General features: G+C 38.6%; 1 protein-coding gene across 1 annotated transcript in view; it reads left to right on the top strand.

Moving 5' to 3' along the window:
- Window positions 1-17,281, top strand: part of DNAH6 (dynein axonemal heavy chain 6) — a 288,563-nt gene that overhangs the window by 216,749 nt on the left and 54,533 nt on the right. Inside the window, exons 60-62 of the mRNA XM_079940119.1 lie at window positions 3,564-3,797; window positions 7,533-7,668; window positions 16,447-16,616. Of these exons, the coding sequence (XP_079796245.1) occupies window positions 3,564-3,797; window positions 7,533-7,668; window positions 16,447-16,616 (540 nt within the window). The remainder of the gene's footprint in view (window positions 1-3,563; window positions 3,798-7,532; window positions 7,669-16,446; window positions 16,617-17,281) is intronic.

The following is a 17,281-nucleotide window of genomic DNA, read 5'->3' as shown; positions in this document are numbered from 1 at the left end:
CCCCTACATACTCCCCGTCTCCGCCAATGAAGGGTCTTCCTAGTGTGTGGAAACTTTTCCTCCTTCACAGCTCCCTCCCCGAGGTGCAGGTCCCATCCCTATTCTTTTGTCTCTATTTTTTCTTTTTTCTTTTGTCCTACCCAGGTACATGGGGAGTTTCTCACCTTTTGGGAAGTCTGAGGTCTTCTGCCAGCGTTCAGTAGGTGTTCTGTAGGAGATGTTCCACATGTAGATGTATTTCTGATGTATTTGTGGGGAGGAAGGTGATCTCCACGTCTTACTCCTCCGCCATCTTGAAGATCTCCCCGCTCTCATCCTCTTTTAGGCAGCATTCTAGTATCTCCCAAAAGCAAATTCAATGTCACAAAACTTTGGCAAGCAATGTCAGTTTACCCGAAGATTTCCAGGGGAGACAGAGAGTTTGCATCACTCATCACACAGCAAAATGCATCAAGCATCCACAGGGGTCCCCTCTGTTCACCTCCGGAGTTTCTCTCAGCCCATCCCCCACACGGCCTCTCTGGCTGTTTTCCATCTACCAGCTCCCATTCCCCTCTTGTCTGTATTGTTCCCTTTTCTGTGCAGAGCAGTTTAGCTCACTCTGGCTTCTTTAATCATTATGTGCTCACACCCATAATACAATTCAAAGGCGTCTCCATACACACCACTCACAGTAGAAAACAGTAATAATTGTAAATAGATCCTCTTTCCCTGCCACACATCTTTACTTCCTGCTACATGCCCTTATACCTCTAGCCAGTGCTGGCTCTCACTCCGGAGGCCAGGCCAGCCCAGGCCTCATGTTTTTAAAACACTGCTCTGTACTCTGGGAATCCAAAATGGATTTTCACAGACATTGCCCATCAAACACAGTTCAGGTTCCAAAGCCACATCCAACCTGTCCCTGTTCTGTCTCTAGAGCCACATTTCCCACTAGTCCTCTGCCAGCAGCCAAATGGATCCATTCACATTCCCTGGACTCCCCAGATGCTTCTGTGTTTATGACCCTCTCTGTTTAGAATGCCCTCCCTCCCAGATTAAGTGCCACCTTCTCATTAAGTGAAGCCTGTGGATAAGGCTGCAGTCTTCTGGGGCTGGATGTCCAAAATGGTCACTTACGTGGCTGGGATGTCAACTCCTACAGTCACCTCTCCATGTGGTTTGGGTGCTCACAACAGGGCTGCCCCAAGAGGGCAGCTCCCAAAAGCAAATGTTCTAAGAGGCCAAGGTAGAAGCTACGAGGCCTCTTCTGACCTATCTTTGGATGTCAGGCAGCACCACTTGTGCTATAGTCTCTTGGTCAATGGAGTCACTAAAGCTAGCCCAGATTCGAGAGGAGGGAATTTAGGCTCCACTTCTCCATGGAAGGAGTAGCAAACAATTTGCAGCAGTCTTTCTCCAGCACATGTGAATGCCTCATGTGGAACTTCCACCACTCTGCTTGGGGTGGTGGGCTCTTCTCTCCTGCTGAAGTCTGACCTCCCAGAAGGCAGGAAGGAAGTCTCACCCAACCCTGCTTCCCCCCGTGGCGCTTAGCACCATATGACACATCACGAGTGTCTCATGAGTGAAGAGGCTGTTTGCATCCCTCCATTAGAAATGGCTGTTGAAATATTCAAACAATTTTTACATACTAGACCAAGCTTGGTTTTTCCTCTAGATGTCTTGTTTGGTGGTCAGGGGGCCGGCAGCAAAAGGAGCTGCAGGAGAGAACGGAAATGAAGAATTGAGAGAAGTGAGAGGCGTGTTGTATAGGCACACCTGGGCTCTCTTCCAACGAGAAGTGCATCTGCTGTGGCAGCCTTTAGAAGCCATTTCTACGCGGGTCACAGCTCAGTTCCTAAAGGCAGGGGTTGCCGTTCTCACGCCTCTTCCTTTAGTTGGTGGGTATTAAAACAAGCAAGGTAAAGATTAGTAAATCCTTTAATGCTATCTAAATGACTTTGATAACACTTTTCTCATCCTGGGTGCTTTGGAATTCATGCTTTTCAAGGTTTTAAAAATCTCCTTCAAGAATTAAAAATGAAGATGCCCTGAAAATATCTTGAGCCAACAGAAAAAGGGTTATAGGATGAATCATCAAAACACTGGAGTTTTGCTATTTGGAAGGGAAACTAGAAACCCAAAGCACAATTGTAGGTGACAGCCCTGACCAGGACATCCTCTACCAAACCCATCCATAATTCCATTTCACACTAAAGTTATTTAGAGTGTGTCAAGATTCGCCATGTTTTATTTTGGCACCGAACTTACGAGGTCTTCACTGGACTTTAAACTCTCTGCCTCTTGTCAGGTTCTTAAAGAAAACTCTTTGCTTCTAAGTGTATTAAAGTAACAACTCCATTATTCTTTGTTGACCAAACTTTCCAGAGAATTAACAAGGCTTTCCCAGTTCTCTAGAATAAGTGAATGCTTCCTCCAAGCCCTTTTAATTTTAGGGAATGGAGGCCTATCTTTGGGTGAGGAGACAGACAGTCAGATCCTTTCCCCTTGTGCTCCACCCTGTTAGCAGAATGAGTTGGGGGTGGTACAAGGAGGCCTGCACAAGGACAGTGCAGCATTTTTAGGGGCTTGTGAAGCACGGTTCTTGACCTTGATCTGCCTTGGCCCTCAGTTGGTCTCCAGTGTCCAATCTGCTTCAATCTGTCTGATCTCGCCATGAGCAATGCATCTCGATCCCTCTCAAGGTGACCAATGAATTGGGCAGCCCTTCCTCACCTGGCACCTTTGCCCCTTGTGCTGTGGATCCTCAAGGCCGAAGCCATAAGCATGGTCCTCTCATCCCTCATGAGACCCCAGTCTCTGCTGCAAGATCCCCTTGGCCATGACTTGCAGGCAAGCCCCTGAGTTCAGGCTCTGCTCAGATTTGTCACACAGCTCAAGACCCTTGGGAATTTCTGGATCTCCCCTCCCCCTGCCCTTGTGCTACTTGGAAGTGGCAGGAAATGGGTGGGGCTGCCTCTATCCCTCTCACCTGAGCCTTCCATGCCACCATCTCTGCTGCCTTCCTGATATCCTTGTAATGTGAATCACCTTTTGGGGAGGAGGCCTGTTCCCAAAATTTCCAGGTGGGAAGCAGGGTGGAAGTCTTCTTTAAAGCTGGTTCCTCTTAAATTTCAAAGAAAATTCTTACACGTTCTTCCCACACCCTAAGAATTATCTTAGGAAAATGCCAAGAAGAGGGCATGACCTTACCTAGTCCTTACACCTCGCATCCAAAGTGATTATCAAATGTGAGTTGAGGATATGAGAAACTCGTTTTGCCAGCTCACCTTTATTTTGCATTTTCTGTCCAAAGTCAATATTATGCCTTTTCAATAGTCAAGAATTTGGCACTGGTCCATTTCTGGAAAATGGGGAGAGAAAGAGGAGTGCACAAAATAAATATTACATATAAATGTGTCAATTTGGGATGAATTCTGGACTTTTTCATGGTACAGTATTCACCACCTGTGCTGCTATTTACTCACTGAATTTGGGGCAGTCAGGGTGAGGAGCAGGGATATTTTTTCCTCCATGAAATTGAATTAACTCAGAGACACTGATAGAGTTCTCTTTCACAGTTGTTCAATACAACAATCGAAACCTCTGTGAGGACAGATGATCTACAGCAGCGCATGGAAATTCTACTAGAACAGACTCTCCTAACGGCTTATGTCAATGTCTCGAGAGGACTTTTTGAACAACATAAACTCGTCTACAGCTTTATGCTCTGTGTTGAGATCATGCGTCAGCAAGGAAGCTTAACTGACGCTGAATGGAATTTCTTTCTCCGAGGTTCTGCAGGATTGGAAAAGGTATCTGTGTCAAGATTAGATTGTGAATGTTATTAGATAGAGCCCACAAGCACCTACCAATGCTCCACGGTGACTCTGGTGGCTGAAGGTTATACATTCAGCTGTGTGGCCCGCTAGGGGTCAGGGACCCAGACTATAATTTAGTTCTGTCTTTAGTCACTATATAATGTTGGTAACATTTGACCTCTTTGTGCAGCGATGTCCTCACCTGTAGAAAAGAGATGTTGGGAGTAACCAGTGAACTAGTAGATGGGGACATGTTTTGAAAAGTTGACCATCTTACAAATGGGAAGAGTTGAAATCCAATAAAAGTTGTAATTCACAGATCTGGCCACACTGTTTGTGAAACAATGACCCCCTCTTGCCTGGACCCATCTTTCATTATAAAGCACGGGAAGGACTAGAACTTGATTGTTGACTTCTGTCATACCATAATATTTGTCTAAATTGCCCCAGCCCCTCAAATTGGCCTAACTCACCCATGTACCACAGACCTGGTGGCCCACAGAACTGAGGCACAGTCCCCCAACTCTTGCCTGCAAGTCCATCCAGTCCAGCTCTAAACTCTTGGCTCTGTCTTCAATCTCGAGCCCTACCCTTGGCCCCTACAGACCTGACACCTGCATCTGTTTGCCAGTATTTGAGCCTCAGAGTAACACTGGGACATTGGACTTTGTGCTTTCATTTGACTCTCAGCACCCTGCACTCCCAGGACAAGCCCAAAGAAGACCTCTACACCAGATGGTCCTTCTTTCCTGACCCCCACCCACCCCGTATACATACATATTCTGTTAATCCTTGCTTAACACTGTCTTAACTTCATAATCACAGTTAATAGTTATATAGGGTTTTCTATGTGTTTTATGTATATCTACTCATTTATTTATTTCAGTATTCCTGTTGGGTGAGTTCCTAATTTTATCTCTAGTCTGAAGATAAGTTAATTAGGCACAAAGAGATGATGTAACTCATCATGATCACACACTTATTAGGGTTTGGAACCAGGATTCAAACCCTTGCAGTCAAGTCTGTAGAGCTTGCCCTCTTACCCACCTCACTCTGTTACTATTGGTCAGTCACTCAGCTAAGCCCTTCCCGGCATTGTCACCCTTCTTCCTTCACAGTATTCTTGTTAACAGCTGTGTTTACAGGTTTTTCAAGCAAAGGCTCAGAGAGGTTAAAGACCTTTCCAGAATCACATAACTAATAATCATAAAAACACTTAACAAATGAAATAAAAGAGAACTTCTTCAACCAGATAAAGAGCATACACAAAAACCCACAGCTAACATCATACTTAATAGTGAAAGCCTGGATGCATTCCACCAAGGATCAGAAACAAGAAGGATGTTTGCTCTCACCACTTCTTTTCAACATTGTACTGGAAATTCTTGCCAGGACAGATACACAAGAGAATGAAATGAAAGGCATCCAGATTGGAAAGGAAGAAGTAAAACTATCTCTATTTGCAGATGACATGATTTTGTACATAGAAAACACTAAGGAATTTACTTTAAAAAAAAACTATTAGAATTAATAAACAAGCTCAGCAAGGTTGCAGGATACAGGATCAACGTACAAAATTAATTTGGATTTCTCTACATTTGCGATGAACAATATAAAGTGAAACTAACAATTCCATTTACAATGGCATCAATAATAATAAAATACTTAGAAATAAATTTAACAAAAGAAGTTCAAACTTATACTCTGAAAACTACAAAACAGGCTGAAAGAAATCAGAGGACCTAAATCAATAGGAAAACATCCCATGTTCATGGATTGGAGACTTAATATTGTTAGGATGGCAATACTCCACACACTGATCTACAGATTCAGTGATATCCCTATCAAAATTCTAACTGGTTTCTTTTCAGCAATTGCCAAACTGATCCTAAAATTCATACAGGATTACAAGAGATCTAAATCCCAAAGCTTACTACAAAGCGGCAGTAATCAAGACAGCAACATATTAGCATAAGGATAGACATATGGGTAAATGGAATCAAATGTGAAAGTCCAGAAATAAAGCCATGAGTCTATGGTCAACTGATTTGACAAGGATGTACTGATACATACTACAACATGAATAAACCTCGAAAACATTAAGATGTTACAGGATTTGTATTTAGAATAGATAAAGAATTCTTATGAATCCATAATAAAGACAACCCAACTTAGAAATAGCCAAAGGACCTGAATAGATATTTCTCCAAATATATACATAAGCACATGAAAAGATGTCTGACCTCATTATTTATCAGGGAAATGCAAATCAAAATGATAAGGAGATGCCATTCACACCCACTAGAATGGCTAGAATCAAAAGACAGATAATACTAAGTGTTGGTGAACATGTGGACAAATCAGAACCCTCATAAACTGCTAACAAACATGAAAAATGGTGCAACTGCTTTGGAAAACAGTCTGGCAGCTCCTCAAGCAATTAAATGTAGAATTACCACATGATCCAGCAATTCCACTCCTAGGTATATATCAAAGAGAAATGAAAACATAGGTTCACACAAAAACTTAGACATGAATATTCATAGCAGCACTATTTGTAATAGCCAAAATGGTTAAAGCAAGCCAGTCCATCAACTGATGAGCAGGTAAACAAAATGTGGTATATCCATAACAACAGAATATCATTCAATCATAAAGAGGAATGAAGTACTGATACATACCACAACATGAATAAACCTTGAAAACATTAAGCTAAGTGAAAGAAATCAGCCACAAAAGACCACATATTATAAAATTTGATTTATATGAAGTATTCAGAAGAGGCAAATGGGTAGAGACAGAAAGCAGCACCAAACTTTCAAAGTTTTGTTTCAAAGTACTAAATTTTCAAAGAACTAGTTTCAGTTTCTTAGGGCTAGAGGGCATGGGCAGATGGGAGGGGAACTGCTAAAGGATACATGGGGGTTTTTGAGGAGAAGAAATGTTCTAAAATTGACTGTGGTCATGGTTACACATAACTGTGAATTTACTAAAATACATTGGATTGTATGCTTTAAATGGGTGAATTGCATGGTATATGAATTGTATCTCAATAAAGCCATTTAAAAATGTGGTATAAAACCTCAGGCAAATATTCATGAAATTTTCAAAGAACAAGTTTCAGTCTACAATCACAGCTGTTTTCCTGTCTCTTTTTAAACTGTTTAGCCACATGCAAAGGCTTCATGGAATATTGCCAGATGGCACAATATTTTTCCCAGAAATTTCTGGGAATATATGAAATGATTAGACGTATACACACTTAGCCCAGCTGGAATGAGATGTTCACTTGTCTTGCTACTGATTTTGCTATACTACTCAACTTTTCCTATCTCCTAGAGGTGAGAACATCTGGGAACTGGATTTAAAAACTAGTTCTCTAGGAAAAAATCATTAATATAAGAATATTTGAGGGATGGGGAGAGACTGGTGTGACATATTAGAGGACAGGCTAGAAGTAGACTTTACAGATGTTATTTTAACCTTTCACCAGATCAACTGCTCTCTGCATATGTCAACATGAAAAGTTTCATCAGCTGTACTTCTGTTCAAAGGCCAACAAATAGAATTGACTCAACACCATTTCTATCTCACTATATCTTATACTTGTCCTGGGTAAATGGTTATTTTTAACATTCTATTAGAGCTTGATTTTTCACTTAGACAAGGTGAAAGCATATTCTGTGGTTGTCTTTGTGACAACTTTCTATTCTTTCTGTCTTCTAATAGGAACGCCCACCTAAGCCTGAAGTTCCCTGGCTGCTTACTGCCATGTGGTTCGCATGCTGTGACTTAGAAGAAGAATTTCCAGTTTTTAAAGGACTTACACAATACATAGTGTTACATCCTATTTCCATACGCATAGGTAAGACGTCAAAAAGGCTCTGCTATATGGGGTTGTAAACAAGCTTGTGAATCCTAACTTTAAGGTCTCCTTTAACCTCTTCTGCAATATCAATATTTTTCACTAGGAAATGTCTTCATTATTAAGAAATTGTGAATTACTTGTTTTCCCAATTTCTTGAGTTGAATGCTTGGTCCATGAATTTTCAATATTTCATGTTTACTATTATACCCATTTTAAAAAGATGCATTTACCTCTAGGTATTGCTTTAGCTGCATCCCATACTTTTTTTTTAAACTTTTTATTAACGGATAACATACATATGGAAAAGTACACAAATCAGAATCAGCAATTTGATTATCAAAAACCGACTATACTTATGAGCCACCACCCAAGTCAAGAAATAGACCAGTACCAGCATCACAGAATCCCCTTATACTCCTTCATAGGACCCTTTCCCTCTTCCCCAGAGGTTATGCCTGCTCTAATTATAATATTTTATGTTACTTTTTCCCCAAAAGTTTTACTCTGTAGCCCTTTTGATTCTAAAAGTATACTTTTTAATTCAAACGCATTTACGATTTGGGGGTGCTATCTTTTTATTGTTTATAATTTACTTACATTGTAGAAATTATACTCATGGTTTGCATGAACTTGTTTGTAATTTATTTATACTTCAGTTTATGTAAAATGTTCCATGTGTGTCTTTTCTTGGATGCAAAAGATATGTAATCTTTTGAACTAAAGATATGTAATCTTTAGTTCAAACCTATTAATTGTGGTGTTTATTTTACTGTCTTTTATACTAAATCTGTAAGGCTCACCACTATGATTGACAATTTCTCTTTGTAATTCTGGAATTTCTCCCATTATATCTTGTGGAACTGATGCTGTTAATTATAAATGCATTTAGGATTACTCTCTTTCTAGCAAATTATTCCTTTTTTATTAAATAATATTCCTCTTTACCCTGAATAGTGCTTTTTGCCTTAAAATATATTTTCTAGGGTTAATATTGTTACAGCAGGATTATCTTCATTAGTATTCCCCCTTTATATATTTCTACACACTTCCTTTTCAAGTCTTTTGTGTCATCGTCATGTTTTCGGTGTATCTTTAGTTGGATTTTGCTGTTTTGAGCAATGTGAGAGTCTCTCTTTTTAAACAGGCAAGTTTTAATCCAATTATTGTAAGGATGGTTATTGATCTATTTCAGTGGCTCTCAACTATGGAAGATTTTGTTCCCCAGGGGACATTCAACAACATCTGAAGACATTATTGGTTGCCATGACTGGGGTGGTACTGCAGGTATCTAGTAGGTAGAAACCAGAGATGTGACTAAACATCCTACAATGCTCAGAACAACCCTCCACAACAAATGACCACTTGGCCCCAAATGGCAGTAGTGGCAGGGCTGAAGAATCCTGATCTATTTGGATTTACATCTATCATCTTATTTTGTAGGGATTTTTCCCATGGCAGGCTTTTACTTTGCTTCATTTTTATTTCTTCTTTCTTGCCTTCAAGTGAATTGTCCACATTCTTTTTTTTATTTCCCCTGTACTGATTTGAAGTTCTGTGTTCTATTGCTTTTTTTTTTTTTTTTTTTTTTTTGCGGTACGCGGGCCTCTCACCGCCGCAGCCCCTCCCGCCGCGGAGCACAGGCCCCAGACGCACAGGCCCAGCGGCCACGGCCCACGGGCCCAGCCGCTCCGCGGCACGCGGGACCCTCCCGGACTGGAGCACGAACCCCTGTCCCCTGCATAGGCAGGCGGACTCCCAACCACTGCGCCTCCAGGGAAGCCCTATTGCTATTTTTAGTAATTATTCTTCTACTTCTCATATGAATGTTTATTTACCTGAATATACCTAGTAAGTGCGGTGGTTTAAAAGCTACATGAACCAGAATTTCTGGGATCCTAATATGTTCATTTGATTTCTAAATAAAGACTAGAAAAAATAAAATACTCTTCAATAAATAAATCAAATAAAAATTATGTTTCTATATTGTGGACCAGTTAAACAAGGTAGCTAGAAGTAGAACACAAAAGAAAAAATACTTATAGGAGAAGCCTAGTGATGGACAGTTAGGGACAGATCTGAAGCAAAAAAGGCTAGATGGATCCTCATAAACACAGAAGCAAAGAAAGTGGGAAGAGGTAGAGGCTGAAAGGTTAAGTAATTCTGGGAACAACTCGTCGTGTTTGGACAAAAGGCACCATGTTATTCCTGTCAACTGGGACCAAAATATTAGTAATTTAAAACAACCATCCTGCTTTCATTTGTTAAATTTCAAGGTTGATTCTGGAAATCCTGCAGAATGGTGAAGGTTTGTACATGTCATAGGATGGCTTGTGTTCTAAAACTGAGCTTTGGATCTTTGCAGGTTAAGTTTAATAATTAATTTCAATGCCACTCTTACCTTCAAAGGCTTCCTAATTGCCTCAATCTTGTGTCTTTGATGGTTTCTAAGTGCTTCATGTCCTATTAGTTGAGAGTTATAATTTTAAATTATCATGTCTTGTTAGTCAAAGCCCTGGTGATTATACCAGTAATGAGAACCTGAAGAGAAAAGAAGTCCTTTTGGAATAAGTGGTTCTACTACCTGGTCCTCAGAATAAAGCATCCACTTTCAACTAGAAAACACTGTGGTATGCTGTGCCCTGTGGTCTCATACCATGTAATTGTGTATATTTCATATAGAAATTAGAAGTCTTGCAGAGGTACATACTCCATGGCTCCAGGGCCATGGTCTTAAGTGTCACTACATTTTAAACTGTCACCAGCTCTGTGGTTGCTATTGTTAGGCCCTCAGAGGAGAGTCCCAGTAGACCAGCTGGGGAAAGTGGTTTCCTAGCCCGCCATGGAAGCCAACTATTTTGCCTAATGTTCAACCGCAGCAGCCTGTTTCATCACTAGATGGTTGTGCTGGTTTGCTGGGGGGCTTACACCGTACTGTGCTCCCTGCACCTGCAGGAATTTCTTTTTTTTTTTTCTCCCATTCAGTAGGTTGCCTTTCTTTTTTTTCTTTTTTTAAAATCATTTCTTTATTTTTTTCCCATGTTCAGTATTAGTTATCTATTTTATACATATTAGTGTATATATGTCAATCCCAACCTCCCAATTCATCCCACCACCACCACTACCACCCCGCTTTCCCCACTTGTTGTCCATACATTTGTTCTCTACATCTGTGTCTCTTTCTGCCTTGAAAACTGGTTCATCTGTACCACTTTTCTAGATTCCACATATATGCATTAATATACGATATTTGTTTTTCTCTTTCTGACTTACTTCACTCTGTATGACAGTCTCTAGGTCCATCCACGTCTCTACAAATGACCCAATTTCGTTCCTTTTTATGGCTGAGTAATATTCGATTGTGTATATGTACCACATCTTCTTTATCCATTCGTCTGTCGATGGGCATTTAGCTTGCTTCCATGACCTGGCTATTGTAAATAGTGCTACAGTGAACATTAGGGTGCATGTGTCTTTGGGAATTATGGTTTTCTCTGGGTATAAGCATAGGGTGGGATTGCTAGGTCACATGGTAATTCTTAGTTTTTTAAAGAACCTCCATACTGTTCTCCATAGTAGCTGTATCAATTTACATTCCCACCAGCAGTGCAAGTGGCTTTTCTCCACACCCTCTCCAGCATTTGTTATTTGTAGATTTTCTGATGATGGCCATTCTAACCAGTGTGAGGTGATACCTCATTGTAGTTTTAATTTACATTTCTCTAATAATTAGTGATGTTGAGCAGCTTTTCATGTGCCTCTTGGCCATCTGTATGTCTTCTTCAGAAAGATATCTATTTAGGTCTTCTGCCCATTTTTTGATTGGGTTGTTTGTATTTTTAATATTGAGCTACATGAGCTGTTTATATATTTTGGAGATTATCCTTTGTCTGTTGATTCCTTTGCAAATAATTTCTCCCATTCTGAGGGTTGTCTTTTCGTTCTGTTTATAGTTTCCTTTGCTGTGCAAAAGCTTTTAAGTTTCATTAGGTACTCATTTGTTTATTTTTGGGTTTATTTCCATTACTCTAGGAGGTGGGTCAAAAAAGATCTTGCTGTGATTTATGTCAAAGAGTGTTCTTCTTATGTTTTCCTCCATTTTGAGTTTATTTTTGTGTATGGTGTTAGGGAGTGTTCTAATCTCATTCTTTCACATGTAACTGTTCAGTTTTCCCAGCACCAGTTATTGAAGAGGCTGTCTTTTCTCCATTGTATATCCTTGCCTCCTTTGTCATAGATTAGTTGACAATAGGTGCGTGGGTTTATCTCTGAGCTTTCTATCCTGCTCCATTGATCTATATTTCTGTTTTTGTGCCAGTACCATATTGTCTTGATTACTGTAGCTTTGTAGTATAGTCTGAAGTCAGGGAGTCTGATTCCTCCAGCTCCGTTTTTTTCCCTCAAGATGGCTTTGGCTATTCAGGGTCTTTTGTGTTTCCATACAAATTTTAAGATTTTTTGTTCTAGTTCTGTAAAAAATGCCATTGGTAATTTGATAAGGACTGCATTGAATCTGTATATTGCTTTGGGTAATATAGTCATTTTCACAATATTGATTCTTCCAATCCAAGAACATCGTATATCTATCCGTTTGTGTCATCTTTGATTTCCTTCATCAGTGTCTTATTGTTTTCTGAGTGCAGATATTTTACCTCCTTAGGTAGGTTTATCCCCAGGTATTTTATTATTTTTCTTGTGATGGTGAATGGGATTGTTTGCTTAATTTCTCTTTCTGATCTTTCATTGTTAGTGTATAGCAATGCAAGAGATTTCTGTGCATTAATTTTGTATCCTGCAACTCTACCAAATTCATTGATTAGCTCTAGTAGTTTTCTGGTGACATCTTCAGGATTCTCTCTGTATAGTATCGTGTCATCTTCAAACAGTGACAGTTTTACTTCTTCTTCTCCAATTTGTATTCCTTTTATTTCTTTTTCTTCTCTGATTGCCGTGGCTAAAACTTCCAAAACTATGTTGAATAATAGTAGTGAGAGTGGACATCCTTCTCTTGTTTGTGGTCTTAGTTGAAATGCTTTCAGTTTTTCACCATTGAGAATGATGTTTGCTGTGGGTTTGTCGTATATGGCCTTTATTATGTTGAGGTAGGTTCCCTTTATGCCCACTTTCTGGAGAGTTTTTATCATAAATCAGTGTTGAATTTTGTCAAAAGCTTTTTCTGCATCTATTGAGATGTGGTTTTTATTCCTTAATTTGTTAATGTGGTGTATCACACTGATTGATTTGCATATATTGAAGAATCCTTGCATCCCTGTGATAAGTCCCACTTGAACATGGTGTATGATCCTTTTAATGTGTTGTTGGATTCTGTTTGCTAGTAGTTCGTTGAGGATTTTTGCATCTATATTCATCAGTGATATTGGTCTGTAGTTTTCTTTTTTTGTAGTATATCTGTCTGGTTTTGTTATCTGGGTGATGGTGGCCTCATAGAATGAGTTTGGGAGTGTTCCTTCCTCTGAAAGTTTTTGGAAGAGTTTGAGAAGGACGGGTGTAAGCTCTTCTCTAAATGTTTGATAAAATTCACCTGTGAAGCCATCTGGTCCAGAACTTTTGTTTGCTGAAAGATTTTTAATCACAGTTTCAATTTCATTACTTGTGATTGATCTGTTCATATTTTCTATTTCTACCTGGTTCAGTCTTAGAAGCTTATACCTTTCTAAGAATTTTTCCATTTCTTCCAGGTTGTCCATTTTATTGGCATAGAGTTGCTTGTAGCAGTCTCTTATGATGCTTCATATTTCTGAAGTTTCCACTGTAATTTCTCCTTTTCATTTCTAATTGTATTGATTTGAGCCCTCTCCCTTTTTTTCTTCATGAGTCTGGCTAAAGGTTTATCAATTTTGTTTATCTTCTCAAGAAGCAGCTTTTAGTTTTATTGATCTTTGCTACTGTTTTCTTCATTTCTATTTCATTTATTTCTGCTCTGATCTTTATGATTTCTTTTCACCTACTAACTTTGGGTGTTGTTAATTCATCTTTCTCTAGTTCCTTTAGGTGTAAGATTAGATTGTTTATTTGAGATTTTTCTTGTTTCTTGAGGTAGGATTGTATTGCTATAAACTTCCCTCTTAGAGCTGCTTTTGCTGCATCCTATAGGTTTTAGATTGTTGTGTTTTCTTTGTCATTTGTCTCTAGGTTTTTTTTTATTTCCTCTTTGATTTCTTCAGTGATCTCTTGGTTTTTAGTAACACATTGTCTAATCTCCATGTGTTTGTGTTTTTAATGCTTTTTCCCTGTAATTGATTTCTAATCTCATAGTGTTGTGATTGGAAAAGTTGCTTAATATGATTTCAATTTTCTTAAATTTACCGAGGCTTGATTTGTGACCCAAGATGTGATCTATCCTGGAAAATGTTCCGTGTGCATTTGAGAAGAAAGTGTAATCTGCTGTTTTTGGATGGAATGTCCTAGAAATATCAATTAAATCTGTCTGGTCTAATGTGTCACTTAAGGCTTGTGTTTCCTTATTAACTTTCTGTCTGGATGATCTGTCCATTGGTGTAAATGAGGTGTTAAAGTCGTCCACTATTATTGTGTTACTGTTGATTTCCTCTTTTATAGCTGTTAGCATTTACCTTCTGTATTGAGGTGCCCCTATGTTGGGTGTATATATATTTATAATTGTTATATCTTCTTCTTGGATTGATCCCTTGATCATTATGTAGTGTCCTTCCTTGTCTCTTGTAACATTCTTTATTTTAAAGTCTATTTTGCCTGATATGAGAATTGCTACTCCAGCTTTCTTTTGATTTCCATTTGTATGGAATATCTTTTTCCACTCCCTCGCTTTCAGTCTGTATGTGTCCCTAGGTCTGAAGTGGGTCTCTTGTAGGCAGCATATATATGGGTCTCGTTGTTGTATCCATTCAGTGAGCTTGTAACTTTTGGTTGGAGCATTTAATCCATTCACATTTAAGGTAATTATCGATATGTATGTTCCTATTACCATTTTCTTAATTGTTTGGGGTTTGTTTTTGTAGGTCCTTTTCTTCTCTTGTGTTTCCCACTTAAAGAAGTTCCTTTGGCGTTTGTTGTAGAGCTGGTTTGTGGTGCTGAATTCTCTTAACTCCTGCTTGTCTGTAAAGCTTTTGATTTCTCTGGTGAATGTGAATGAGATCCTTACTGGGTAGAGTAATCTTGGTTGTAGGTTCTTCCCTTTCATCACTTTAAATATATCATGCCACTCCCTTCTGGCTTGTAGAGTTTCTGCTGAGAAATCAGCTGTTAACCTTGTAGGAGTTCCCTTGTATGTTATTTGTCATTTTTTCCTTGTGGCTTTCAATAATTTTTCTTTGTCTTTAATTTTTATCAGTTTGATTACTATGTGTCTCGGCACGTTTCTCCTTGGGTTTATCCTGCCTGGGACTCTCTGCACTTCCTGGACTTTGGTGGCTATTTCCTTTCCCATGTTAAGAACGTTTTTGACTATAATCTCTTCAAATATTTTCTTGGGTCCTTTTTCTCTCTCTTCTCCTTCTGGGATCCCTATAATGCGAATGTTCATATGTTTAATGTTATCCCAGTGGTCTCTTAGGCTGTCTTCATTTCTTTTCATTCTTTCTTCTTTATTCATTCCACAGCAGTCAATTCCACCTTTCTGTCTTCCAAGTCACTTATCTGTTCTTCTGCCTCAGTTATTCTTCTATTGATTCCTACTAGTGTATTTTTCACTTCAGTTATTGTATTGTTCATCTCTGTTTGTTTGTTCTTTAATTCTTCAAGGTCTTTGTTAAACATTTCTTGCATCTTCTCGATCTTTGCCTTCATTCTTTTTCCAAGGTCCTGCATCATCTTCATTATCATTATTCTGAATTCTTTTTCTGGAGGGTTGCCTATCTCCACTTAATTTAGTTGTTTTTCTGGGGTTTTATCTTGTTCCTTCAGCTGGTACACAGTCCTCTGCCTTTTCATTTTGTCTGTCTTTCTGTGAATGTGGGTTTTGTTCCACATGCTGCAGAACTGTAGTTCTTCTTGCTTCTGCTGTCTGCCCTCTCACTCTGCAGGAATTTCAATGCTAATTCTTACTACATGTTATAACCAGAGTAAGGGCTAACTAGAATCCTAAGCCTCATGTGAGATGCAAGCCCATTTCTTATAAATATTCCAGGGGGGTTGAGGGCAATGTGTTCTGTTTATTAGGGCATAAAGTTGTAGCAATGTCAATTCATATATTATTTATATGGTAAAAATTATTTATACCAGAATTTTTAATTTGCTTTATCTGTCACAGACTGACAGTTGTGTTATTTCCTATCATTAATATGTTTTTCTGCTTTTTCTTCTGCCTTCAGCAGTGATGGTTTGATGTATTTTTATGCTATTGTCTGACACATATAGGTTTATTTTATTGTGTTTTTATTATTGGGTTTGTATTTTAATTAATATAACTTGAACAATTTCATCCCATTTAATTATATTTGCCTTGAATTTTAAGATATCCAGTGTTACTCTTATCATGGCAGGTGTTTGTTTTTGCTCACATATGATTGATATATCTCTATGCATCCTTTTATTTTTAACTTCTCTGTCATTTGTTTTAGCTTTGCCTTTTGTTAAGTGGTTTGAATTCGTTTTCTGATCCAATTTTAAATTCACTATTTTTTAATTAGGTTGGGTAGGGGGAGATTAAATATATTTACATTTGTGGTAATGTAAAAAGCTAATGGTAAATGTAGAGATTTTTTAATTACCAAATATATTTATTTAATATCAAAGTCAAAGCAACTTTAATTAAAGCATATTTTTAAATTGTGTTTCCAGGATCTTTTGAGACTTATCTTAACCCACCTGAATGGGAAGCCTATTCTAAAATAAAGGAGGATGATCAACTCATGACAACAGAAAGGGTGCCCACAAACCATAATTTTTGGTGTCCAGAATTAAGTTATTTCCATAAGCTAATTCTTATTAAATGCTGTAAAGAAGAAAAGGTAGGAGATTTTTTCATTAAAGAACTGTGTTATAATTACTTCTACTAAAGCTCACCAGCCAGTTATGATTCATGGACTGAAGTAGATTTGTTTAGAGAGTAGCAATGGCCAAGTTTGGGAGGTGGTTTGTGACTCTGTGTTATTAATAAGAAATAGAGACTTTGTTATTAATAGAACATAATGTTTTATACAGAAAATGATGAAAGATAAGGTTGGAGAGCCAGCCAGGAACCTGGTGGGCCTTCCCTGGTGTGTGCCATGGGAAACTTGTGCTCTCTGCTAGAGAGGGCAGGGATCTGCTGGACAGCATTAGCAGGGGATTGATGGGCCTTTCAGATCTTGGCAGCAATGGGAAGAAGGCATTTGAAGAGAAAAACACCATAGTTACCAAGACCAGTTTGAAGATGGTTGATGTAGTTTATATAAGAAATTACAGCAGTCTGCATAAAAAAAGAACAAAATAATACCATTTGCAGCAAGATGGATAGACCTAGAGATTATCATACTAAGTGAGATCAGACAAAGACAAATATCATATGATATTGCTTATATGTGGAATCTAATTTAAAAAATGATACAAATGAACTTATTTACAAAACAGAAAAACTCACATATCTTGAAATCAAACTTATGGTTACCAAAGAGGACCTGCTGTATAGCACAGG

Source organism: Stenella coeruleoalba, assembly GCF_951394435.1.
Source record: "Stenella coeruleoalba genome assembly, chromosome: 13".
Taxonomy (NCBI): domain Eukaryota; kingdom Metazoa; phylum Chordata; class Mammalia; order Artiodactyla; family Delphinidae; genus Stenella; species Stenella coeruleoalba.
This window is presented reverse-complemented; position numbering and strand designations above follow the sequence as displayed.